General features: G+C 42.3%; 1 protein-coding gene and 1 long non-coding RNA gene across 14 annotated transcripts in view; one reads left to right on the top strand and one right to left on the bottom strand.

Moving 5' to 3' along the window:
* LOC110744209 overlaps window positions 1–24066 on the bottom strand; it is a 46116-nt gene extending 22050 nt beyond the window's left edge. The window contains exons 1-2 of the long non-coding RNA XR_002524544.2: window positions 23779–24066; window positions 10494–10620 (exon numbers count right to left, since the gene is read on the bottom strand). This is a non-coding gene — a long non-coding RNA (uncharacterized LOC110744209). The remainder of the gene's footprint in view (window positions 1–10493; window positions 10621–23778) is intronic.
* ZNF438 (zinc finger protein 438) overlaps window positions 1–24834 on the top strand; it is a 177558-nt gene extending 152724 nt beyond the window's left edge. For all 13 annotated transcript variants that reach the window (XM_031652418.1, XM_021943956.2, XM_003903515.5 and 10 more), the window contains 2 exons: window positions 19200–21036; window positions 24038–24834. In XM_031652418.1, coding sequence (XP_031508278.1) covers window positions 19200–21036; window positions 24038–24653 — 2453 coding nt within the window. In that variant the 3' untranslated portion in view covers window positions 24654–24834. The remainder of the gene's footprint in view (window positions 1–19199; window positions 21037–24037) is intronic.
* Window positions 24835–27474: the final 2640 nt, after the last annotated feature.

The following is a 27474-nucleotide window of genomic DNA, read 5'->3' on the forward strand; positions in this document are numbered from 1 at the left end:
TGCCTGTAGAAATATCCTTTTAGAATAAATGGAAATGACCTGGGTGGCCTAAAACCATAAAGTAGACCAGCCATATATGGAAGTTGAAATAAAATATTAGAGTTTAAAATATCAGTAAATTTAGATTATGATTATTTTTGTTGTTTGAAATAGCTGTATTTCTTTCTTCTTTCTTTTCTTTTTTTTTTTTTTTTTTTTTTTTTTTGAGATGGAGTTTGGCTTTTGTTGCCCAGGCTGGAGTGCAATGGCACGATCTCGGCTCACTGCAACCTCCGCCTCCCTGGTTCAAGCGTTTCTCCTGCCCCAGACTCCCTACTAGCTGGGATCACAGGCACACACCACCACACCCGGCTAATTTTTTGTATTTTTAGTAGAAACGGGGTTTCACCGTGTTACCCAGGCTGGCCTCGAACTTTTGACCTCAGGTGATCTGCCTGCCTCCCAAAGTGCTGGGATTACAGGCGTGAGCCACTGTGGCCGGCCGAAATAGCTGTATTTCTGTGGCTTAAAAAGCAGGCTGGTAATCAGATAATTTACTTGGGTATGTATCATTGCCAGTGTGGCCGTTTGGCAGCAGAGTCTCTCAGAAATTCCAATTAACCATGTAAATATATTTCATAGCATCACATCTCACTTTGTCAGAACCCCTGCTGCGTTTATATCATTAACATAAATGCAGGTGCAAATAGCGTTTATGTACTGTGATAGAAAGCAGTTGGAGACATTTCACTGTGGGACACAACACTTTCAGATTGTGTACATCTGTTCAAATAATGTACCCAGCCCCAGTGACATGAACACAAGGATGGAAACATCTGCCCCTGAGACCATTTGCAATATGGCAGATGCTTGCATCTTTATTTATGCAGATGGTTAGCGTGGTGGGTCGAGCAGGGATTAAAGCAAAGTAGTTTGACCGGGGTATTTAGGATGTTATGCAGCCAAAAATAAAGGATAGGCATCTTCTGTTTTTAAAAATCCAACAGCAATAGGAATAGAAATTCATAAATCTAGTAATGCTTTTAATAGAGTAAACATATTGCTCTTGTCTTTAAATTAATGGGCACCAAAATCCTAAAAACATTTATAGAATTCCAGCATCTAACTTGTATTAATAAGGAAGAGCAACTTGTGATTACTTTTGTTTGGATAAAATAATTTTAAATGATTTTGAATACTTTTTGTTTAAAAAAATCCTTCAGGCCGGGTGCACTGGTTCACGCCTGTAATCCCAGCACTTTGGGAGGCTGAGGCGGGCAGATCACATGAGGTCAGCAGTTCAAAACCAGCCTAGCCAACGTAGTGAAACCCCATCTCTACTAAAAATGCAAAACATTAGCTGAGTGGGGTGGCAGGCACCTGTAATCCCAGCTACATGGGAGGCTGAGGCAGGAGAATTGCTTGAACCGGGGAGACGGAAGTTGCAGTGAGTTGAGATCGTGCCATTGCACTCCAGCCTGGGCAACAACAGCGAAACTCCGTCTCAAAAAAAAAAAAAAAAAAAAAAATTCTTTAAAAACACTGCTCTATTTTTTTAAAAGATTATATACTACCAAGAGTATCTTGTGATGATATTTCTTAAAATTGGGGGAAAATATAAATGTCATTTGAATATAACTTATCTGATATTCCATAAATATAAATTCAAATAAGATAAGTTTCTGAAACATTATATAACATTTTTGTCAAGCATTTTATTTGGTTCATAGTCTAACATTGACAGCTAGTGATATTTTAATTATAATTAATATTTGTGTTAGGATGAATTACCTTTTAATACTTTATTATCAAAACTCTCTCCATTGATCTGCCATGTTATATTCTCAAGGAAACAAAGGTGAAGGGAATAAAACCTAACAACAAAAAGTAAAACATTTCTAGATTTGATTTTCTATTCTCATTCACACAAATCTACCCACTCACTCATACACACACACAATTATAGAATCTCAAAAGACGTAGTAAGTTAGATTTCATCTAATTCAGTTGCTCTCAAACTTTGTAGCTTCAGGACCTTTTACACCCTCAAAAATTATTGAGGACTCTAAAGAGCATTTGCTTGTATGAGTTGTATCTGTCAATATTTAGTGATCATAAAAAGAAAAATATATTTATGGATTTATTTTGAAATAACAATAAGCTCATTACATCTTAACAAAAATAACCTAGTTTAACGAAATTGACTATACTATAAAACTAATGACAAAAACCGCATTACTTTTGCACCAACCTAAATATTTTTCCAAAGTAAAAACATAATAATAATAATGAGAAGACTGGCATTGATTTATGTTCTGCAAATATCTTTAAATTCTGGCTTCATTAAAGAGACTCATAGTTTGAGTCACATAGCTAGTCCTGCATTCAGTCAGTTGTGATATTGTATATGTTGACATATTTTTTTAAAAGTTGACTTTCCAATAGTCAGAAAGGAAGGGGATATTTTGGTAGGCTTTTCAGATAATCATGGATATTTTTCTTTGATGCTACGCCAAAATTTGTCAGACGTAAACTTCTTTCAGTTTAGTTGTACTGTGAAATTTGAAACCCTGTCCATGTACTTTTGTATTCTGTTACATTTTGGGTCTCATACTTGAGTGATTCTTTTATTGATGCATGTGACGTTAAACTAAACTGGTCATTTAGAAAACACTAGTTCAGTGTGTTATGCAAATCTCCCATACTTCATTGTACAATATTTTAAGTAAGCACCAGTTTTTTTTTGTTTTTTTGTTTGTTTTTTTGAGACAGAGTCTCGCTCCGTTGCCCAGGCTGGAGTGCAGTGGCGCCATCGAGGCTCACTGCAAGCTCCACCTCCCAGGTTCACGCCATTCTCCTGCCTCAGCCTCCCGAGTAGCTGGGACTACAGGCGCCCGCCACCACTCCCGGCTAATTTTTTGTATTTTTAGTGGAGACAGGGTTTCACTGTGTTAGCCAGGATAGTCTCCATCTCCTGACCTCGTGATCCGCCCGCCTCAGCCTCCCAAAGTGCTGGGATTACAGGCGTGAGCCACCGCGCCCATAAGCACCAGATTTATCTGAAAAGTAACTACTGGGAAGCTTCAAGCTGCTGGTGGTGAATTCAGATTTTCCAAAATTCCAATTGCCACTTGAAAGAAAATGACTTTTATCATTGGCAACAAATACTGTTAGAAGTTATTTCTTCTTGTAATGCCAAGCTCCATTCATTCACTTTTGAGAAAATGTCTGCCAGATACCCAAGTCTTAATATGTTCATTCAACATATTTCAACATACGTCTTTCAGCCATTTTTTCAAGTAAAAATGGTATTCCATGAAAAAAGTAGCCAGGTCAGCTTCAGGGCTGAATCGAGTGCTTGTCCTCAGGACAACAGTCCTATTTCCATATGAAGCAGACGTGTACTTTGACTGCAAACGATTTCATCACAGAATATTAAAAAGGCATGTACTCAAGGACCAAAATTTTATAAAACTAAAATTTGGTACTGCTTTTTTGTTGTTCCACTGTGAGAGTGCCACAGTGAAGTATGGGACTGCTTGAACAGTTTGTGGGCGCTACTTTACTTGGCTAAGTTGCTAGAGAAGTTTTACCTCACAGCGCAACAAGTGCACATGTCGTCACAAGGCAAAGGCCATCTTGATATGAGTATGAAAAGAGTATTTGGGGCCGGGCGCGGTGGCTCAAGCCTGTAATCCCAGCACTTTGGGAGGCCTCAGACGGGAGGGATTCCGCCGAGGTCAGGAGATCGACCATCCTGGCTAACACGGCAAACCCTGCCTCTACTAAAAAAAAAAATACAAAACTAGCCGGAAGTGCATGCCTGTGGTCCCAGCTACTTGGGAGGCTGAGGCAGGAATGCATGGAACTCCGGGATAGCGGAGCTTGCAGTGAGCTGAGATCCCGCCACTGCACTCCAGCCTGGGGCGACAGAGCTTGTGACCCGCCCCAAAAAAAAAAAAAAAAAAAAAAAAAAAAAAAGAGTATTTGGGACCCTCCTTGAGGTTCTGCAAGCCCTACTTTGAGAAACACTAATCTAATGTAATCCTCTCTTGCTAAAGACAGGGAACTATGGCCAGGAAGGCTGAAGGATTGTTATCTTGCTCAAATTCATTCCAGCAGTATAACAAATAGAAACAACAAAGCCAGACGTCTACTCTCTATCATACATGTAATGCAGTTTGTCTTGTTTTCTCTGAGGAACTCCTCCCCCAGCCTCCCACAAAAAGAAAATTCCTCAGATCCAAATCATTACACCTCAGCACTGATGTATTATCAGGTTTACTAAAGGAGCAGGACTTGCCACATGAGGAATTTAGAAATTCCTTTAGCATTTTAGACTTTTCTTTCAGTCCTAATGTTCTTTAGTGTTGTCAGTTTTAGAAGAAGGTGGTGTAAGATTAAGAAGTATCTAAGAAATGTGTATTATTTTTAAAATTATGAAAGACCTTAGTCATTTTTTTCTTCATTTTTACTCATCAAAAAATTACTTTGTCACTGCTTAAAAGTATCATTAAATCTATTGTGTAATTGTTGCTTCAATAAAGTCAGATTCTGGTGTAAGCCTGATTTGGTCACCAGAAGCTCTGTTAAAAGAAGGCCATAGATACAGTTCTGTAGGGCATTGCGCGTTGCTATGTGTGAGTTCATTAACTACCTCTCCAGTGACCATGCTGTAGATTTCTCTTAGAAGAAAGATGTGTCTCTCTCTCCTAACAGTTGCACTTTGATTGGAAAAAGGTTGTTCAAAATGATCTTTCTTTTCTCAACATTGAGATGGATTATGTGGCACTCACCGGCCACTGGAAGAGACTGACATGTAAACAGATAAATTGCTAAACAACTTAGTTAAGTTCAGTGTGTTGGAATGGAGGGAGAGCAGCTTTGGTGCCAGATAGACCTGGGTGAAAATCCAACTCTCAATACCTGCTTTGTGATCTTGCAAGAAATGTTGTTTTCACGTCTATGGACTGGAGGTGTTAATACCAAGAATTGGTGGAGGACTTCAGATAGCAGATTAAGCATTCAGTCTGACTTCTGACTGAGGGGCATTTTAGTTCTTCGAAATAGAACTTCAGGATTCTAGAGATTTGAGGGAAGAATAGAAATGGATGAGTAGAGGCAGTGTATATGTACATATCTACCGTAGATTGTCTCAGGAAGAAAAGGAAGGAGATAGGGCCTAATGACTCTTTCTTGTTGCTATTGTTTTTCTGTTTTTGTGTTCAGCAATAGCATAGCAGAAGGAAGGCATGTCAATATGGTTGAGAGTTAATAGTTCGCTCCTTTGGTAAAAAATATGTTGTACCACTGCCAGCTGCTGATCAGGAGACTGTGGCCCTGGCGGTAACAAAACAAGCCCCTGCTCTTTTGGAGCTGACATTTTAGGGAGGAGACAGATAATGTAATATCATCGTGAAGGTAAGTACCACGAAGGACAATGAAGCAGAAAAAGAAAACAGCAAGTGATCGCATGGGGCTGAGCAGCTCCTTTTAGATAGGATGGTCACAGGCCAGCCTCTCTGAGAGCTGGGGAGCTCACCAGTGGTGCAGGATCCCTGAGGCACAAGGGGCCTGGAAGGAAGGGTAGCCTCCAGACGAGGGTTGGGAATACTCCATTTCCTTATTTTCAGATGCACCATTTTGTACATTTTAATGTATCAGGACTTGAGCATTGTATATTTAGAGTTATAGTACTTCTCCTCCTTTTCCCCACTACAGAAAAGGTTTTTATAAACTCATTTGTGTGGCATAATCAAAGACAAAAAGGGAGTTTACATATAAAAGGGATAATGAATGAGTTCCCACATAATAGCCTCTCTTTTTTCCATGACGTCAGTGTCAAAAATCATTGGCAAGAGAGAGATGGCCCTGGGGATAGGGCAGGGGTGCGGCAGAGGGAGAGTGCCTCAGAAGAGCAGGGGAAGGAACCTGGGCCACCAAGAGTCTCTTAGGAACAAGTAAATAGACTGTGGAATCGGTTTTGAACTAGAAACTTTGAACTTACAACATTGTCCAGTGTTCACAGTGGTTGGATTTCTCCAGCACCAAATAACAGGAGGTGGAAGTAGAGAGCACAGGGTGGGGCCAGCTGGGCAAGGTTCTGTAGGAAGACAGCAAGTGGGTGAACCTACAATCTGAGGGGAGTGTGTGTGGATGGTCAGCCAGGAGGCCGGCTCTGGAATGGGAGGATCTGCCTAAGGAGACCGCTCACAGGCACACATAGCCTCGAGGCAGGGGGAAGCAGTGGGCTGTGTCATGACTCCATCTCCAGGGAGATGGGAAAGATAACTGACATACTCCTCATCTGTGGATGAGAGTAGATATTCCCTTCAACCCAAGTTTCGTAGTCATCACTAAAAGACAATAAACATATTGGTGGAGAAGAAGGATGGCAGAATTCAAAGGCAAAGGAATCCAAAGTAGTCACCACAGCTTTCAAACTCCGCTGCCTTCACTCCTGGTACTGGCTCAGGTCAGAATCTGATGGCATCAGTCACACGACAGGATCTGTAGATACCAGCTAACTCACAGACAGCTAATTTGGTCAGCTCCTCAAAGGTGACCAGCACAAACCAGTCACCTCAGTACCTGCCAGTGCCTGGGACTTCATGTTCTTTTTTATTATTTTCTTCAAAGTGTCAGTATTGTAGATGGTCCCTCTATGTTCGGGAAAGGTGTGTCTTCATTAAAGAAACAAGGAACAGTCAAGACTTACCAGCAGAAATGTTAGGGAATAATTATCTGCATAACAAGGGAATACTTGACTTCTTAAAGATCTGTGGCTGTCCAACCTTATGCATTTGTACCTACAAATCGTGAACTATTTGACATAAAAGCTGAGGTATAGAAAACCTGCAGCAAAAAAATTATAAATCACTGTGAGTTAAAGATAAATCAGCAGTGAAGGTAAAGCATCTTTAAAACTCTACTATAAAGCAGTGAAACAATTCATTTTTTAAAATGTAGTTTGCACATTCCTCAGAAATACCTCTTTTAGATAAAGTGAACTTACTTTTGAAATTACAGTATAAAAATGATACCTTTGTAATTTTGGTTCCCTGCTTTTTTAAACATTGTGATCTTTACCACTTTAGTCTCATAATCATAGTGTTTTGACTAAAGGCAAGAAAATTCCATCTTTTTACATGTGTCCTGGTTTAATTGTTCCCAACTGACTTTACATTCTGATGTTGAAACCCTATCTTTCTGTTTATCCCACTGAGGAAAAGGTTTTCTTCACCAACTGTCATCTTACTAGTCATCCCAGATACTTAACTGTTCCAACTGCTATTGAAAAATAAAAGTAGGCCGGGCGCCATTTATGGTTCATGCTTGTAATTCCAACACTTAGGGAACTGAGGTAGGAGGACCTCTTGAGCCCAGGAGTTTGAGACCAACCTGGGCAACATGGTGAGACTTCAACTCTACAAAAAAATGTTTGAAAACTAGCCACGCATGGTGGTGTGCCTGTGTCGCCCCAGCTACTTGGGAGGCTGAGGCAGGAGGATCACTTGAACCCAGGAGTTTGAGGCTGCAGGGTGAGCCATGATCATACCATTGCCCTCCAGTCTGGGTGGCAGAGCGAATCCCTGTCTCAAAAGAAAAAGAAAATTTATAAAGAAGAAGGGCCCATTTTTAATTTGTTGTGGAAGATTTCTTGCCATGCCGTATCTGTGCAGATCACTAAACCTCTTTTGCGGGATGTTTCCCTGTTCACCAGCTCTATTGAGTAACAGCTGACTCGGCAAATGTCAGAATGTTGTGGAAAGAGAGTGTGCACAAGTATTTGTGATGGTGATAGAAGGTTAAATGAAACGACCTGCTGCTTTTCACCATGTTGGAGTTCAGTTATCAAGGTCCAAATTTCAACTGTGTGACTCAAGTGAATATTAACAGTTTTAGTGATAATAATAACAAAAAGAATATTGAGAGAATGGCGTTAACAAAGCATTTCAGAAGTTTCCGTTTGTCTAGCTTAGTGTCCTTGGAAGGTCATTAGCTCTTAGTTAACTTCTTATGTTCCTCAGTCATTCTTAGATTTGAGTAAAGATACTGGCTTGAACGTTTTGTAATAATGAATAAAATCTTATGTTTGCTACAAAATTATTTTGCCAAAAAATAAACAACTTTATCTTTCTAAATGTATTAAAAGCAAACATATTTCATATAGCTTTCAATCATGTTTTATCAGAATCACTCCAAATAAAAAACAATTCCTTCCAGAAATAAGAACCAATAAAAGCTTCCTAATTAGAATGAAGAAGAAATTATTTGAAATTGAGAATCATTAAAATATATTTTAAATGGTAAAGCAAAATGTACTTTTCACTTGGGATATTAATTACATGGCCCTGAAAGTGTAATTAGTTACTTCAGTTTATCAACCATATTGTGTGTTTTTTTTTAATTGCCACTAATATTCTAGGTAATTGGCTTTTAAATTCTTTCATAAAGAATGCTTGTTTCCTCTTGCAGCATGATATAGTCAGCCCTCCACATCCTGGATTCTGCATCTGTGGGTTCTGCATCCATGGATTCAACTAACCACAGATTGAAAAAAAAAATTTTATTTGCATCTGTATTGAACATGTATAGACTTTTTTTTCCTTGTCATCATTCCCTGAACAATATGGTAAAACAACTATTTACATAGTATTTACATTGCACTAGGTATTAAAAGCAGTCTAGAGATGATTTGGGGTATACAAGAGGAGATATGCATAGGTTATATGCAAACACTGTACCATTTTACATCAGGGATTTGAGCATCTGTGGATTTGAGTGTCCGAAGGTGGTCACTGCCCCTTGGAGGAACCAGTTCCCCACAGATGGTAAGGGACAACTGTGTTTATATATATCATTTAGTCTATTTTAGGGGCTATAGTTCTTTCGGTGCCTCACTTTTCTTTCTGTACTCAGGCTGTTTTAAAACTTAAAATGATTTATTTGGCAAAATACTAAAGTCTACAAGGCAAGTGTCCCTAACCCCACTCTGGGCCCCATCCCCCATCACAGGGCCACTGAGACCTGTACTTACCCCCACTTTCTGAACAACTACTAGGGTAGTTGCTTTCTTCCCTACGAGGTTTAAGAGCAACAATTGGCCTCACTACTTACTAGGTATAAACTAAAGCGGAAAGGAGAGTCTCCATAAAGTAGCTCTTTAAAAAGCATGTACGTTAACCCTATTCACATCAAATTGTTAATCCAATTAGCACTTTATCAATTGGGATACAAAAATTTACAGAAGGGCAAGTGGGAGTGGGGTGTGGACAGGGAATCAGAGAGCCTGGCAAGACAGATTGGATCAGATGTTAGGAAAGATTGAGCTACCAGCGTGAGTGTCAGGAGAGAGGCACAAGATTTAAAATACAGTTTCATTATTTACAAGCGTAGAGGCAAAGGAAAACTTCCTCTTCACCCCTCTGAAGGTTCACTGATAATGAGCTGACAGATCAGCAGATTAATTGGAGAAAAGGCATATACATTGAATCAGTTGTGTGTTACATGACAAGAGAACCTTCAGAATGCAGACCCAAAGATGGGAAACTGTCCATTTTCATGCTGAGGTTCAACAAAATATGGACAGCTGTGGAGAAATATAACTGAACAAAAGGGATGTGATCTGATGCTAATGGAGTGAGTGAGGAAACCCAGCAAGGCTTGTCTGTTCTGGGTTGCTGTTGACCTCTCTGCACAGCATCCCTTCCTTCTGGGTATGAGGTAGGACCCTCTCTGGAATGAGGGTCCGATGACCTACAATCAAACAAGTAAGTCAGATCATTTCTTTATGGCCAGGGTTAGAGTAATAATTTTAGGTTTTATGGCTGGCTTTGGGGAAAAGTGGTTCTGGTTTCTATGACTCACCTTGGGGAAGAGGGATTCTAGAGTCTATGCCCAGTCTCAGGGGGCAATGAAGGGCCAGAGACAGAAGGGCAGAGAGAGATTTTTGCTTCTGAGGCCTTCATTTTGGGGAATTATCTTTTGAGGCCAGCACAAGTAATACCATTTCTTTTCTCTTTCCCTCATTGACCTTTCAAAATAGAAACACTACTTTAAGAATTCAGAACTACTTCCATATGCTGAGCATTCAAAATTTGTGCCCTTTTTTCCCACCAAAAATAAATGTCAACAATCTGATACTCTCTAGCAAGAGAAAGTGGAAAACTAGTATATCAGCTGAGCATCTAACATGTAGCAGGAACTACCTGCACCATCGTGGGTATTTTTCTCATTTAATCCTGATGGGGACCTTTGTAGGCAGATTATTACTATGCCCATTTCATAGATCCTAACATTTAGGCACAGAGAGTGAAGTGCCAAAGCCACAGGTACATGACAGAGCCAGGAGTTGACACCAAATCTGTCTAAACCCCAAAACACACAGTCTTTCTACTGAAGATCAGATGCTGGCCATAACCACATGTAGTAGCTTACAGTCAGCGTGCAGAGGTAGAAAGAGCTCTTGGAATAAAATGGGCTAGGATTTGAGTTCCAGCACTGTTACTTACCAGCTTAGAAATCCTTGTAAAACAGACTTGGCCAGGCACGGTGGCTCACGCCTGTAATCACAGCACTTTGGGAGGCTGAGGTAGGTGGATCGCTTAAGCACAGGAGTTCGAGACCAGCCTGGATAACCTGGCAAAACAATACATAAAAAATACAAAAATTAGCCCAGCATGTTGGTTAGCACCTGTAGTCCCAGCTACTTGGGAGGCTGACGTAGGAGGATCACCTGAGGTTGGGGAGTTCGAGGCTGCAGTGAGCCGTGATTGCACCACTGCACTCCAGCCTGAGTGACAAAGTGAGACCCTGTCTCAAAAACAAACAGATACAACGGTGGTTCCTAATTCAGGTGTTTTGGGTATTAAGTGAGATAATGCATGTTATATATTTTGCACAGTACGTAACCCATAAAATCTACTTATCGTTGGGATAATATTAAAGAAACAGTATTGATAAAGAAGCTCAGCTCCTCAGAAAATGAGAATTTCTTCCCTTCTAAGTGAGGTGATGGATGGACTGTTTGACAAGACAAATCTCAAAGGCCTATTCTGAGTGGAAGTTGCCTGCATGTCACTGGTATTGTTAAGGAGGGAGAGGGGAGTTAGCTAAGAGCAGTAATTGAGCAAAACACTACAAGTCTTGTCAAGGAGAATGGACTAAACTAGACTCAGGATACAACATCTCCAGTTAGGAATGTGCTTGTTTCCTTTGCATTGTCTCAGATTTCCTGAAATTTAGGTCTGAGACATGATGACTCTAGGAGGTCTCTGTGCTGCATATATGTGGACTAGAAATGCATTTGGCATCCTGAGTCCTTAGAAACAAAAGAACACTTGTGCCTATTGCCAGCACGTTTTACAGCGCACACTCTATAGTCAATGCTCAATAAATTCTTGTTGACTCTGACTGCTGCTGCAGACCCTGGACAGTGGCTTGGGGAGAGGGTAGGTAATGGCTAAGGGTGTTTATAGGCTTTTCAACAAAATTAAGTTGCACTCCCTTGTGTTATGAGACATTGCTTTTATCCCAGACCTCTCCAGGGTTTTACCATGTTTATTTTAACTAGAGACCATCTTGGGAAACAGTTTGAACCCCAACTGGAATTTATTATTTGAAAGCCAAGTGGCAGAGAAAACAGGGATAACAACGAATAAAACTGAAAATAGAGTATTTCAGTTTAATAAAATTAAAACCAAAACAACACCTAAAATTTTTGGCTCTTTAGTGACCAAGACTTGGCAGAACTTCCCTCATGAGCCTGGATCCAGGGGCCTGTTTCAAGAGCAGGGACACGCCTCTCTTTCTGTGCCTGCTCCCTTCTGCACTCTTAGCAGTAGGCCTGTGGGTCCCCTCAGATGGAATAATGGAACTTTGCCCAAACCAGCAACCAGATGAGGTTGAACAACTTTATTCAGAAGCAACAAAGCAGGCCTTGGTTCTGCCAGTGGAAATCAGGAAGTGAGCTGTTTGTGGCTATCTAGAGAATTGCCTCATGTACTTGTCTCTTAATACTATTTGTGGTAGCTGCATTGTGAAACAGTTTAATAAAGCTGGGTAAGACATTGGCACCTAGTGCTATTGAGCCCTCACTCTTTCCTCCACTGCCTTTAACATGTAAATGATGTCCATCAGATCTAACCTCTAATCCTTTGATGGCAATGGAGGAGGAGGAGGACACACGTTACACATTCTCCAAATATCCAGCAGCCTTTCTGGATTTCTCAGAGTCCTATGGATAGTAAGTGGCAAATTCAAATATAATGTGCTTTTGCTTTCAAATGACTATTAATTTTCTGTGAGTTATCTCTAATAAGTGGGCTTTCAGAAAATTAGTATAATTTAATGGTAATAGAAATTTTAGGCCAGGCGCAGTGGCTCACTCCTGTAATCCCAGCACTTTGGGAGGCCAAGGTGGGCGAATCACTTTAGGTCAGGAGTTCGAAACCAGCCTGGCCAACATGGTGAAACCCTTCTCTACTAAAAATAGAAAAATTAGCTGGGCATGGTGGCACATGCCTATAATCCCAGCTACTCGGGAGGCTAAGGCAGGAGAATCACTTGAACCTGGGAGGTAGAAGTGGCAGTGAGCCAAGATTGCACCACTGCACTCCAGCCTGGGTGACAGCAAGACTCTGTCTCAAAAAAAAAAAAAAAAAAAAAAGTTTAGAATATGACAAGCTATTTCTATTTTTAAATTTTTTTTCTATTTAAAATTTAGATATGGTATTATATTTTGTGATAAATTTGGACAACTTTACATATAATCCCCCCGCCCCTTTGAAGGAAAATGAATAAAAAGGTCATTGCTTTGCATTGGAATGGGACAGCTCTGGGTTGTGTGGAGTTTGGCAGATTATTTAACCTCCTCAAACCTCATTTTGCTTAATCTGTATAAGGGGAACAGTAATACCTATTTGCAGAGTTTGGATGAAGATTTAATTAAAAGACCTAGCACCAATTCTAGACCATAATAAGGGCTCAACACTTCCTAGTGTCCCTTTAATCCCAGTTAGATCAATTTCTCACCAACTGTAAATGTCACTTTTCAAAATCATTATTTTAGTATGCTTAACATATTAAAAACAGCCCATATTTAAGATCCTAATATTAAGTGTTCCTGTTGAATAATTGTACAAAATTAATTTTACTGAGCGACCTTTTTATGTCTTCAGTTAATAAAAGTCCATGTTTCATACCCAAGAGTCCTGTGAGTCTCTTTAACTGTGTTACGGGTAGTTTTGCAGGATTTCCAGAAATTATGAATGTCAGTGGAAATTTTTACTTCTCATTAGTTAGTGCACAGTTCTGTAAGATCTGTAATATAGTGGGTGCAGGTGAGAGTTTTTAGATCACACCATCTGTGAAAGGCCTTGTAAATGTGTAGTGGAATAAACCACTGTTGTATAACTATATTGCCAAGAAAGACTTTCTGCAGTCATACTATCTTAGTATGTTAGAGCTTTTAAAAACTTAATGGCATTTTCAGCTTCTCTAAGGACTCCTGTTGTTCAGACTACTCAAAAAAAAAAAAAAAAAAAAAAGTGTTATTCTAGCATCACTGACCTTTATTGCAAATTGCCTCATTTTATCTTATAAAGCAAATGTTTGGAGGAACAATTCGTACAACTCTACTTGTCCTTGGGAGGTAATGAGCTCTAATACTTCTCAGTGCTTAACTTTTTTGGGTAGTTATGCACTGCCTGTCGGATTACTTACTAGATTACTTCCCTGATCGTTAGCAATTCTTGTCATTAAGTAGTCAAGGAAAATAAAAGACATGAGCCATTCTCTGTGTGTACATCTAGACAGTCATTTATGCATAGACACACACTCATCACAAATATCCCAAAAGATACTGCTTTTTAAAACGGATTCAACTAGGGAAACTTTCGTTTTCCTTTCATTCATTAAACAAATATGTCTAAGAACCTCCTGTGTGCCAGGCACAGAGGGTATTCAGTGGGAAATTAGCACTTATCCCATTCCTGACTTCTTAGTTCCCCCGGGTCCCTCCACCCAACAAAGGCCACCATAATCCTGATTTCTTTTGTTTCATTTCAGAGATATTCTGCACATATACAGGATATATTTGTGTGTGTATCTTCTCATTTTTGTTAAGACAAGTGATAGCATACTGTACATCTCCCATCTTGGAGAATATTCCACATCACCCTGATTCTTTCTTTGTTTTTATTACTGCATGGTATTACATTGTATGCTTGGATGGTTATCTTATTAGCACCCTGTTGGTGGACACTTAAGTAATTACCAGGGTTTTTTCTCTTCTGTTTCTGTGGCCTTGCTGTCTTTCTTCTGCCTTGCATTTCTATTAACACATTGGTTTCGTTTCCTGTCCTTAATGATTCTGAGAAACTGGATTCAACGCCACTTTCATGGAGACCATCACCTTTTCATGTACTTCCTGATAGATCCAGACAAGCATAGTATGTTAAATGTACTCAACAAGACCTTATCTTTTCACCCCACAAACTCTTTGTGATTAGCTTGTGATATTGATCGTGAACCACCTGATAAGCCTTTCAACCCCAGCATCCACTTCTTTAAGTTGCAGGGACCTTGAGGAGCACGGACTCAGTTTGGCAGACATCATATTGGTCATCTGGGCCTCTGTCACTTCAGGTTGCCCACACGGCTGACACTGATCGGTGCTCTCGCAGCCGGGACAGAGCTCAGGAGTGTCCTTTTGTTTTCAGACCACAGTGGCCTCCTTTTCCTTTGAATGCCCTTGCTCTTCCTATGTGATTTTATTCCCCCTATAATGTAGAGACATTTGAAGATCAGTTGAAGCACATTAACTTCAAATATATCATAATTAGCTCACTCCCTTTTGGTGTGGCTGTATGAAGTATATCTGGTTTCATTTCTGGAAACCTTAACTGTCAGAAGGTTGCTTTCTCACACTTGGTCATAAAAAATAGGAAGCTCCTTCCCAACTTAAGTCTTTAGAGACTTCAAGGTGACCTTGACCACTGTTGTTGCTTCAGCTGCATCTTCTGCTGTTATTTCTGCCTTTCTTCATGTTGACATTACCATGCTCTGCCTCTGAGGTTTGGTTTCCCTTTCTGTTGTTCCTCTGTCTTCGCTCTAATCCCCCCACTCTTCCTCTCTGTGTGTGTGTTTTCTGTAGAGCTTGCTTGTTTCTTTGACTATTTCAGTGTATGCCCCAGCAGCATAATTTACCATTCTCTTTTGTTATTTCCTCAGGTGGTTAGTTGATTATTCGCTCCTTATTCTGGCAATAAATAAAATTACATTTAAAAATGTTTCCGAGAAATATCCTCTGTTTCCTTTTAAATTTTCAAAATATTGAAATGTTAAAGGTCATTTTTAAATTGTGTTTTTTTCCCACTGTTTACAAAATTTCCAAGGCTCAACCTCTAAATTATTTTTCTCTTTGATCACTTTATTACTGCTTAAAAAATTCAACAAATATTTAGTAAATCTCTGTCATGTACTGGATACTGTAGGCCCTGAAGACACGGACCAACTCCCTGTCCCCTAGGAATTCTAGGGAAAGCAGGCGATATATGTGATACTTTATTTATTTATTCATTCATTCATTCATTGGAGATGTAGTCTCACTGTGTTGCCCAGGTTGGAGTACAGTGGCATGATCTCAGTTCACTGCAACCTCCACTTCCCGGGTTCAAGCAATTCCCCTGCCTCAGCCTCCCAAGTAGCTGGGATTACAGGCGCCTGCCACCACACCCGGCTAATTTTTGTATTTTTAGTAGAAACAGGGTTTCATCATGTTGACCAGGCTGATCTCAAACTCCTGACCTCAAGTGATCTGCCTGCCTTAGCCTCCCAAAGTGCTGGGATTACAGGCATGAGCCACCGCGTCTGGCCATAGATGGAACATATGATCTAGAGAAAATGAAACAGGAAGAGGGAGCAGGGAGTTCACAATGGGATATAGTTTTAAATAAGGTCGTCAGAGAAGATGCTCGTTGAGAAGAAGCCATTTGTACAAAACCTTGAAGGAAATGATGCAGCAAGTACTGGGGATTTATTGTCTTGGGCATAAAAGGGAAAAATGTCTTGGGCAGGTGGGAGTAGCCAGTGCCCTCCCAGCCAGGAGCCACCTCTCAGGAGGTGCATGTCCAGAAGAGCAAAGAGGCCACCATGGCTGGAGTGGAGCAAGTGGAGGAAATAGGTCAGAGAGACTGCCAGGGACCTTTTAAAGCATGAGGCCTTTTAAGCCATTGCAGGGATTTTGGCTTTACTCTGAGATGAAGAGCCACTGGACAGATTTGAGATGCAGGAGTCATAGATCTTGGGCTATGATGTGTTATTGTCACATATTCTTTAAAGAGGGCGTATTACTAAGCCTTTGTTCTAGCCCTTCTTGCAGTAAATATTTTCTGCCCAATTAGGAGGAAGAACTAGTGATAAATGACCCAATATTTTCTCTTCTCTCCCTTCCATACCCCAGATCTGTTGTGTAAATGCAAAGAACATTATTACTGTTAATGTAATTATGTATTAAGCCACATCTCTAAGTAACCAAAAGCCATCAGTAATTTCAGGCTTTCTGCAAAGTCTCTCGATCCTGATTTAAAGTATTTATTTACAACTTATTTTGGTACTTCTTCCAAAAAAAAAAAAAGATGAGAAGGTGAGGTTTAAAATGAAAAACATTTAAAGGCTATGAAAATAAAACTTAAAAAATTAAAATTGTGTAGGAAGAAGTAGCAATCCATATAGATGACTATTGTGAAGTGATTTACCACTCAGTTTACCCACAAGCAGAATTCATGGTAATCAGACTCAGAAGGAAAACAACAAATAATTATCTTTTTCTGATTTTTCCAGAGCATAGCACTAGTCCTTATACTTCTTACTCTAGTGCAGGCTATTCTGTGAACTATGTTTCATAACATCCTTTTTCTTCACAAAACAATTACTTTCTAAAAATAAAGTGGTCAATGTAAATTTCAACTTATTTCTACTAAGTGGCTTGTTTATTTAGGGGGTGTCATTTCTGCTGAAAGAACCAACTTCCTGCTAAAATTGTTAATTCACTCACTGTAGGCATTAAAATCAAAGTTGATGGGCCAGGCACGGTGGCTCATGCCTGTAATCCCAGCACTTTGGGCGGCCAAGGTGGGCAGATCACCTGAGGTCGGGAGTTCAAGACCAGACTGACCAACATGGAGAAACCCTGTCTCTACTAAAAATACAAAATTAGCCGGATGTGGTGGCGCATGCCTGTAATCCCAGTTACTTGGCAGGTTGAGGCAGGAGAATCGCTTGAACCCAGGAGGCAGAGGTTGCAATGAGCCGAGATCATACCATTGCACTCGCCTGAGCAACAGGAGCAAAACTCCATCTCAAAAAAGAAAAAAAAAGAAAAAAGAAAATCAAGGTTGATGTTACATTTTCTTCTTTTTTTTTTTTTTTTGAGACAGAGTCTCGCTCAGACTGTTGCCCAGGCTGGAGTATAGTGGCATGATCTCGGCTCACTACAACCCCTGCCTCCAGGGTTCAAGTGATTCTCCTGCCTCAGCCTCCCCAGTAGCTGGGATTACAGGCATCCGCCACCATACCTGGCTAATTTTTTTTGTATTTTTAGTAGAGACGGAGTTTCATCATGTGGCCAGGTTGGTTTCGAGCTCCTGACCTCAAGTGATCCGCATGTCTCAACCTCCCAAAGTGCTAGAATTATAGGCGTGAGCCCCCGCGCCCAGCTGATTTTACATTTTCGATTGTCTGTTTCACTAGATTGTCTGCTACCTACCTTGTATCCTCTAACACAGTGTTCAGTCCCTTACCTCCAACTCTAAAATCTAAAAAACTCTGAAAACAGAAGTTTATGAAAAGTTAAGTTCCAAACTCATTCAGAAGTAAAAACGAACTGAAATAAAGACAATTTAAAAATCTTCGTTTGTCCTACTTGTGAATATTTGCATGTTTTGCTACAGAAGTGGTAATAGGTTCAATTATGGGTGCCCTGCAGATTCTGCTGGGAGTTATGTAACGTTTAGTATATGCGTCTTATTACTTTTCCAAAATTTGAAAATATAAATTCCAAACCACGTCTTCCTCCAAATATTTCAGAAAAGGGATCATGGGCTTGCAGTAGCCAATCCTGGAATAATAATGATTGGAATAATGTAGGTGCCTAGTAAATGTGAATTGAAGTTTGATTAGTATGAGATACTTAGAAATTAGAAACATTTCTGCACCTGGGTCTTGTGACCTTGAGACCTCAGAAAATAAAATAGATAATTCAGTCTTTAGAAGCAGGACACCACAATTGTTCTCTTAAGGTAGTGGTAATTGGTCTTAGGTCAGGTTAATAAATCCAGAAAGAATGAAGTGTTATTCTAGCAGTCAAAATTGTTCTTGTTAGTATCCTAGAAGGTGCTTTTTGTGCCATTCACATATTTTTCATGTTGTCTCTGTATCTTTACTTATCACTTTGTATCTTTTTGGTTTTTGTTCAACATTTTTTAAAGGTGTCACATCAGCTTTTTTAATACTGGTGATTTAATTGCAAAAGCACACATAAACAGTTTGAAAGGTGTGAGAAGAAATTCGCAAGTCACATGGGGAAACAGCAACAAAGCTAGCATTCAGTCTGGAATGCATCCACTGTGCCAAACAAACTCAACTGCTAGTGGGTCAAATGGTGTATCCTGAGATTGAGTGAAAAATAAGTTTGATACAAGAAATGCTTGTTTCATACAAAGGATGCAGTGGGAAGTATCAAGATGAATTGAATATAGGCTGTACCCTCACAAAGCTCAAGCTTAATAGGGAAAGCAGAACATGAATATAAAATAATAAACTACATAGCAGAACACACCAGACATCATGTGAAGATGAGTGGGGATAGGTTAAATGGAGAAGATGGACTTGCAGAATACATGGATGAGAAGGACAGAATCTTCGCTGTCAAGCAGTGTTGAGTAGTAGAGATACACATAAACACAAAAATTATTATGGAAAATTGTAAATAACATAATAGGAGCTAAGGAACCATAGATGAGTTTAGTAATCCTTGGGGAAGGTAGGCAGGAATTGATTTTCAAGCTGGTCTTGAGGGACACAAGAGTTTGTCCAGAAGGTTTGGAGGTAGGTCAAGGAATCTCTTCTGGGCAGAGTAAATAAGATGCATGTTGTTTGAAGTATCACTAACAGGACAGTTACATACAATAACTCTTTATATTTTATTGTCATTGCAGGTGAATCAAACATCCCTTCTGGAACAATACAGAGTAGGAAAGGTTTGCAGAATAAGAGTCAGTTTAGGACCATCGCACCAAAAATTGTGCCCAAAGTCCTAACATCCAGAATGCTGCCATGTCATTCACCATCACGCTCTGATCAGGTGAATCTGGGACCCTCCATCAACTCTAAGCCACTGGGGATGTCCACCCAGAACTATGCTCTGATGCAGGTTGCTGGCCAGGAGGGGACATTTTCTCTTGTTGCTTTGCCACATGTTGCGTCAGCTCAGCCAATTCAGAAACCCAGAATGTCCCTACCTGAAAACCTGAAACTTCCTATTCCTCGATATCAACCCCCAAGAAATAGCAAAGGATCAAGAAAGAAACCCATCCTGATCTTTCCTAAGAGTGGCTGTAGCAAAGCTCCTGCCCAAACCCAAATGTGTCCTCAGGTATCCCCTTCCCCACCTCACCACCCTGAACTCCTGTACAAACCCAGTCCATTTGAGGAAGTGCCATCACTAGAGCAAGCCCCAGCCAGCATTGGCACAGCTGCGCTGACCAATGGAAGTGACCATGGGGACTTGAGACCACCAGTGACCAACACCCATGGCAATCTGAACCCTCCTGCCACCCCAGCATCATCCACACCAGACGGGCCTGCCAAGCAGGACCTCACAGGTCTTTCGGGGAAACCACACTTTGTAAGCAAGGTAACATCTAGTAAGCCTTCTGCTGTTGCCAGTGAAAAGTTTAAAGAACGAGTTGATCTTGCAAAAACCATAACCAGTTTATCACCAACCATTCTTGGCAATGCAGTTCCGTTGATCTCTTCAGTCCCCAAAGGGAAACTGCCAATCCCACCCTACTCAAGAATGAAGACAATGGAGGTTTACAAAATCAAATCAGATGCTAGCATTGCAGGTTTTTCTTCTCCAGGACCTAAGGCCGACTGTGATAAGATATCCTCCACCACAGAAGGCTTTAATGCAGCCACCAAGGTGGCAAGCAAGCTGCCTGTTCCACAAGTGTCACAGCAGAGTCCCTGTGAAAGTGCCTTTTGTCCACCCACCAAACTTGATCTCAACCACAAAACAAAACTGAACAGTGGAACCGCAAAGAGAAAAGGAAGGAAACGGAAGGTACCAGATGAAATTTTGGCATTTCAGGGAAAAAGGAGGAAATGTGTCATTAATAAGTGTAGAGATGGTAAAGAAAGAGTAAAAAATGATCCCCAAGAATTCAGAGACCAAAAGCTGGGGACCCTGAAAAAATATCGTAGCATTATGCCCAAACCTATCATGGTCATACCCACTTTGACCCCCCTGGCTTCTCCAGCTACACTACAATCCCAGATGCTTGGGGGCCTAGGACAGGATGTTTCGTTAAATAATTCACTCACTCCTAAATATCTTGGCTGCAAGCAAGACAACAGCTCTTCCCCTAAGCCTAGCTCCATGTTCAGAAGTGGATTCTCTGGCATTAAGAAGCCTTGGCACAGATGTCATGTCTGCAACCACCACTTCCAGTTCAAACAGCACCTTCGAGACCACATGAATACACACACCAACAGACGGCCTTACAGTTGTCGGATTTGTCGCAAGTCCTACGTACGTCCTGGCAGCCTGAGCACACACATGAAACTTCATCACGGTGAGAACCGTCTGAAGAAACTCATGTGTTGTGAGTTTTGTGCAAAAGTGTTTGGCCACGTCCGAGTCTATTTTGGCCATCTGAAAGAAGTGCATAGGGTTGTGATCAGCACTGAGCCCGCCGCCAGTGAACTGCAGCCAGGAGACATACCAAAGAACAGAGACATGAGTGTGCGAGGCACGGAGGGATCACTGGAGAGGTGAGTGCCGATGGAATGGAACCCGGCAAGAGAGTCTGTTTTGATTTGGGGAAGACGGGAAGATTTCATATTCAGAAAGGAGAGTTTATAAAACATCTCTTGGATTAAGATTTCATAAAGTAGTTATCTATACCTCCTAGTTCTGTGAAGAATAATCTCGTTTCTCTCTGGTTTCTGATCATCCATATTTGGAATTACCCTAACCAATCTAGTAAATTATTGTATATAGTTCCAGTGGTCTTTACAAGTAATTTCCCCCAAAATCACATCCACAGAATTTGCATTATTTTAAACAGCATCATTTGCCCCAAAATGCGGCATGACCCATGGTGGGGACTCAGAGTGGGCGAGTCTGTCATGTTGGCCCTACCTTAAGGTGCCCAGACCCCACCCTCTTCGTTTGCCATGTTTTTCCCATCAGGTCAGGTTTTCTCTTTCTGGAGTCATTCCTTTTTGCAAGCCCTGCTTCCTAGGATTACTGTTACGGGATCCTTGGGGTGTCATTTCACCAGCCGGAAACCTCTGTGGCCAGTGGCACCTTGGCGTGAGTTTTGCTCTGGCCCATTAGGCTCGTTCCATGCACTCAGCCTGGCAGGCTGCACTCAACTCACGCTACTGGCCTAGATCCCATGCCTTCCAAGGGCAAGCCAGGCACAGAGTGGTGAGGGATGTGTGAGTGAGCATGGGGTCTGGCCACTGCGCATAGGCAGGCACGCCAGCTGCTGCTGCAGGCTAGGCAGCTCCAGATGCCACCTCCCTGCAAGGCTGTGTCTGGACCAGGCACATCACCAGCAGCTTCCACAGCTGGCACCAGGAACATGATGTTGCTCGGAAGCTTGGAGACTCCAGGAACTGCATGGCCCCAAGGAGGGAGTCACTGCCCTGGCTCAGGGGGCTCCCAGGTCAGAGCTCCCCAAAGGACCGCAGCTCTTCTCTTCACCTGCAGTGTGGCAAGCAAAGGGCGTGTTTCAGCCTGTTTGTGTTACAGCTCTCTTAGCCCCACCATTTGGCAGGTCCCGAGTTCTTGTCCTGCATTCAGGAAGAATGAGCTACACAGAGAAGTAGAGGGTGAGCAAGATAAAGAGGAACTTTATCAAGTGATAGAACAGCTCAGAGTTGAACTGCAGGGGGCAGTTCCTTGCAGCCAGGTTGTCCCAACTAACATTCAGCTCTTAGCAGAGAGGGTAGCTCCTCTCTGCAGGCCAGTCATCCCCGTCATCTCTTCTGCTCTCAGCAGAGAGGGTAGCCCCTCTCTGCCACTGGTCATCCCATTGTCTCTTCAAGTCTGGCTAAGTCCGGGGCTTTTATGTGCCTCAGAGGAGAGGAAGTGGCATGCGGTTGGTCCATGGGTGGTCATGGACAGACCCAGAAAAGCACCACAAGTTCCCACTCCAGTCCACATGGCTGGCAGCCTGGCTCCCAGGATTCAGGGCTTCCCCAGCTTGGTGGGGCTTCACCGGGGACCTCCCCCTTTCTGCCCAGAAGTTTCTTTGCCTCCTGCTTCTGTTTATGGCACCCAGGCTGTTCATGCTGAGGGGGCACCTGCAGGCCGGCACCGAGCTGTCCTCAGCGCCCCTTCGTCAGCCTCCCTCCCATGCTTATTGGCACCCAAAGTCTGGAGCGGGCCAAGGTGGTAGGGGGTGGGCATATCAGCACTGCCTCAAGCGTGTGCACACTCAGCCAGGTTACAACAGTGCCCAGGCTCAGCCCCAGCCTTGCTTTGAGATTGGAGCAGGTGCTGACAGTAAGGAGAAGCCAGTCAGCAGGAGCAGGTGCTTCTTGAGTCTGTGGGAGGAAGGGGCCTTCCCAGACCCCTGAGAGTGCAGAGATGCCTGGATCTGCAGCCACAGCAGGGTAACAACAGTGATGCCTGGGAGGGAGGGCAGGAGGGCTCCTGCCTCCTCCCAGCTTCCAAGAGCACAGGGGTGCCTGGGTCGCAGCTGCGGCTTGGGAAGCTCCCACCCCGCCAACTTGGAAAGGGCAGGGCTCCTGCTTGTCCCCAGCTCCCCGGCTCCATGAAGCGTGGCACCGCCCCTGGCCCATCTCCGCCTCAGGGCCCCTCTCTACCCGCTCCTGCATGCCCTAGTGTGCTGTTTCCCCTGCCAGCAGGTGACTCAGCCTGGCCCCATCACAGTGGCTCTCAGGGCGGCAGAGTTCAGGGACTGCCCACCTCCTCCCCACGTTTCCCCAGCAGCAACAGCAGGCAAGGTGCAGGTGGCGCAGTGGCCCTGGCCAGCCCCGCTCAAATGAACCCGACACTCAGGGCCAGCCCCACAAGTCCCTGCTGCACCTTCAGCCGGGTGCTCACTGGCTTCTTTCTGAATGTGAAATCTTCCCCTTCCCCAAATCAAAACAGACACTCTTGCCAAATGTAGTTTGGACATTGTACCTAAAAATCAAAATCTAACTATAGGAAAAGAAGGAAGAAGTGAGATTTCGTGGTTCATTAGTGAAAGGCACAGAGGTCTTAAAGGGGACAGAAACGTCTGAGAAAAAGGAGAAACTATAGAAAAGCAAGGAAGAAATAGGATAGGCACCCTTTATTTTTACTGAACATAACAGAGTGAGCCAAAATTGAATAGAAGGTATTGGTGCTCAAGGTTAGGGAGAGCCACAGTGGGTAGGGTGGGACCGTTACCTTCGACAGAACTGAGGGTGTTCCTGTGCCCTTCACGCACTCTTACATGACTCTTCCACGTGATTGCTCCTGTCCCTGTGGTAACCAAAGATAAGTTAGCTCACCTGGGACAGATGCATGAAGAGAAGGACTGTTGATTAAAGGAACCCTGGTAGCTGGAGAAATGTGTGGCCGCAAGCAGGAATGATAGTTGGTATTCACCGCGGTCCTTGCGGAAGGTCTTCCCAGGCGCTTTCTGTTTACCCCAGCCCTTGTCTTTCTCGTCAGTGTATGTTTTAGATCCCTGAAGGCTGAGAGCTAAGAGGAACGGTTCCAATTGCATTTTTCCATGAAACTTATGTACACTATTTTTGCCCTTTTCAGAGAAAACAAGTTCAACCTGGAAGAAGACTTCCTTCTAAACCAGGCAGATGAAGTCAAATTACAAATCAAATGTGGCCGTTGCCAGATTACTGCTCAGTCTTTTGCGGAAATAAAGTTTCATTTACTTTATGTTCATGGAGAGGAAATTCAGGGCAGGCTACAAGAAGGGACCTTCCCAGGAAGCAAGGGGACTCAGGAAGAGTTGGTGCAGCACGCTAGCCCTGACTGGAAAAGGCATCCTGAGAGAGGGAAGCCGGAGAAGCTTCATTCCTCCGAGGAGGATTCACACGCATGTCCGAGACTGAAAAGGCAGCTCCACCTTCATCATCAGAATGGCATGGAAATGCTCATGGAAAATGAAGGACCCCAGTCAGGAACCAACAAACCAAGGGAAACCTGCCAGGGCCCTGAGTGTCCCGGCCTCCACACAGTTGTCTTGTGGTCCCATTCAGGCTTTAACTGCCTGCTTTGTGCAGAGATGCTGGGACGGAAAGAGGACCTCCTCCGCCACTGGAAGCACCAGCATAATTGTGAGGACCCTTCCAAACTGTGGGTTGTTTTAAATACGGTCTCCAACCAGGGAGTGATTGAACTTTCCAGTGAAGCTGAGAAATGAGACCCCAAGGCAGGCCGGGGTTAAGGAGAGAGCTCTGCCGCCGCCTTCCTTCAGAGCTTCATGCTTTATGGTGGTGCTTAGTCACAAAGATCAAACAACAGGATTGGCGTGAGTGAACAGAAATGATTTTTGTACATGGTTTTATTTTCTTATGAAATAAAACATATGTTCTCGAAACATTTTTCTAACTATATGCAGTCTTATTTTAAAATCATATGTACTGATTCTTAATGTCTTAGACTTTCAGAATAAATAAAAAGATCAAAATTTGGAGATTGAAATTTAGAGGGATATAGGCTGTTCTTCAAATATAGCTCTCAGTGAAAACGTGTGTGTGTCCTTCCTTTTGTTCAGATGTTTTCTGCTTATGTAGATTGACAAATATCAAAAATGTCCAGGCAGCAAAACCCTTTTAGTCTCAACCATAGTATCAAGTTAGATGGTAAGTGCTGATATTTATTAAATTCTCTGGTTTATTTCAATATGATATAGAGCAGTATTTTAATAAGATTGTCATCTGCAATAATTTAAAATCCATGTTTTCAGGACTCAGATTTTTGTTTCTCGTAATTTTGCTATTTTCTTAAATGCACATTTCCTTGAAGATTAGTTGTTGGCAAGTCTGATAGCTGTAGTGTTCCATATCAAAATAATTTTTTAAAAAATTTAGTACTTCAGCTAATAAAAAATCCACTTGCTTGGTCAAAAGTTATTTTCAAGTAGTCTTTGGGGCCAGAAAATTTACAACCTGGCAAGTGAACTGGATAGTTCAGTCCAGATGTGTAGGGGTCTCAACTGCGTTCCCTCACTCCCAAGTGACTTCAGAGGGTTGTCGCCAGCTGATCAGTTTTAGATGGAACTGTGCTTTTCAAGCCCAGGTTCTCTCTGAAAGCCAGGAGTAAATGATTGCCTCTTAAATTCCTGGGAAATTACCTCAAATCGGTAAAGTTGTCATTTGAAGTTTCTGACCATCCTGGCTGCAAAATCATTTTCTTAGAAAAGTGGAGTTTCAGCACTCATCCTACTGATAATCTCAGCCTTGGATGAAAGCACCACGCATGTGGCCAGCTCAGCCCAGGCATGGTCATAATATTTTGTGCTCAAGGAAGTTGCCTAAGCCGAGAAAGAACGGAATTCTAATTGATAAGCTAGTGGATCTTACATCATCTGTTTTTAATGTCTGGTTTTAAAAGCCAGTGTTCGTAGACATGATTTGCCTCAAATAGTAAAAGAGAAAACTAGTATTTGTCTTTTTGCAAATAGTTTTGTAAATTTGAGAATAAGAGAGTAGGGATAGAAATATCTGAAAGATTGTGTTGTGGTTTGTCAGTTGATCACGCTTTACCCAGTTTCAAATAGGGACTATCAGACCTCTACTGTTTGATAGTTTTAGAACTTTTTGGCTAATAATGAAAAGGCTTTACCATTCAAACCAGTTCCCAGTTTGTTTTTTTGAAAGACTGGTCTCAAAGACATTACCAAATGACTTCTACAAAGAATACTACTTGAATTCAAACCATGAAACTTGGAATTCAAACTATGAAATAATTCATAGATTGCTCAATCCTCAGATACGAAGTCGTATTTTAGAAATACTAGCCAGTTGGCCAAGGTAGAGTAGTGGGTGTGGAGTGTGTATGGAAACAAAGGTATGGGGACAGAATACACCCACCCAGCACTCGTGGAAAGTCTGAAGTCCCTAGGTTGTGGAGGAGCCCACCTGTGGCCTGTGTCTCCCCACATATTCTTACAGCAAGGCCATAGGCAGTCTCCGGAAAGAAATACAGTGAGGAATGGGGGAAAGAGCAAAGGTACAGAGATGATATGATTGGCTCATGATTCAGCACTCTGGCTGGATCCCCATTTCAGAGCAGCTGCATTTCCGAGCATTTCAGAGCAGCGGCCCCAATGTACTAACTAAATTTAGATGACTCAACGGAACACTGATCCATGGGGAGAGGGAGGGTGCAGGTGGGGAGCCATGGAAAAGTTACGCTCATCTTTAAGAAAATTCTTTTTTTTTTTTTTGAGACGGAGTCTCACTCTGTCGCCCAGGCTGGAGTGCAGTGGCGTGATCTCGGCTCACTGCAAGCTCTGCCTCCCAGGTTCAAGCGATTCTCCCGCCTCAGCCTCCTGAGTAGCTGGGACTACAGGCATCTGCCACCACACCCGGCTAATTTTTTTTTTTTTTTTTGTATTTTTAGTAGAGACGGGGTTTCACTGTGTTAGCCAGGATGGTCTCGATCTCCTAACCTCGTGATCCACCCACCTTGGCCTCCCAAAGTGCTGGGATTACAGGTGTGAGCCACTGCGCCCGGCCAAAAATTCTTTTTTTAAGATAAGGAAGGTTAGTGGGGCATAGGACCCACCCTGGATGTCAGTGTGTATGGATTCATTTGTGGTACCATGTTACAGTTCTCAGCTTTTGAAAACTCCCCTGCATTACAATGCAGACATCCCCAGTGCCACCCAAAATAAGGAGTTTCTGGCCCTTACTAGTAGTGCTTTATCGAGAATGGTGGGAAGACGGCCTCCTATTGGGGAGGTGGAAAGACGAGAGAGAGTACTTAGCTAAAGTTACTTTGGGAACAGCTCAGAGCCTTTCTTGGGTGTAGAAATGTTATTGGAACAGTCCCAACCTGTATACTTAGGCCAGAGATGGTGTGGTGTGGAACAAAGTGCTCCAGTACTTACTGTGTGTGGCCTTGAGAGAGTGCCCTCTGTTACACTCCATTCTCTCCTCTGTGAAATGGGGGTGACAGTCCTACCTCAAGGCACTGTTGCGAAGAGTAAAAGAGACACACATGAAATTCCTGGCACC

This window comes from Papio anubis, chromosome 11 (genome assembly GCF_008728515.1).
Source record: "Papio anubis isolate 15944 chromosome 11, Panubis1.0, whole genome shotgun sequence".
Taxonomy (NCBI): Eukaryota; Metazoa; Chordata; class Mammalia; order Primates; family Cercopithecidae; genus Papio; species Papio anubis.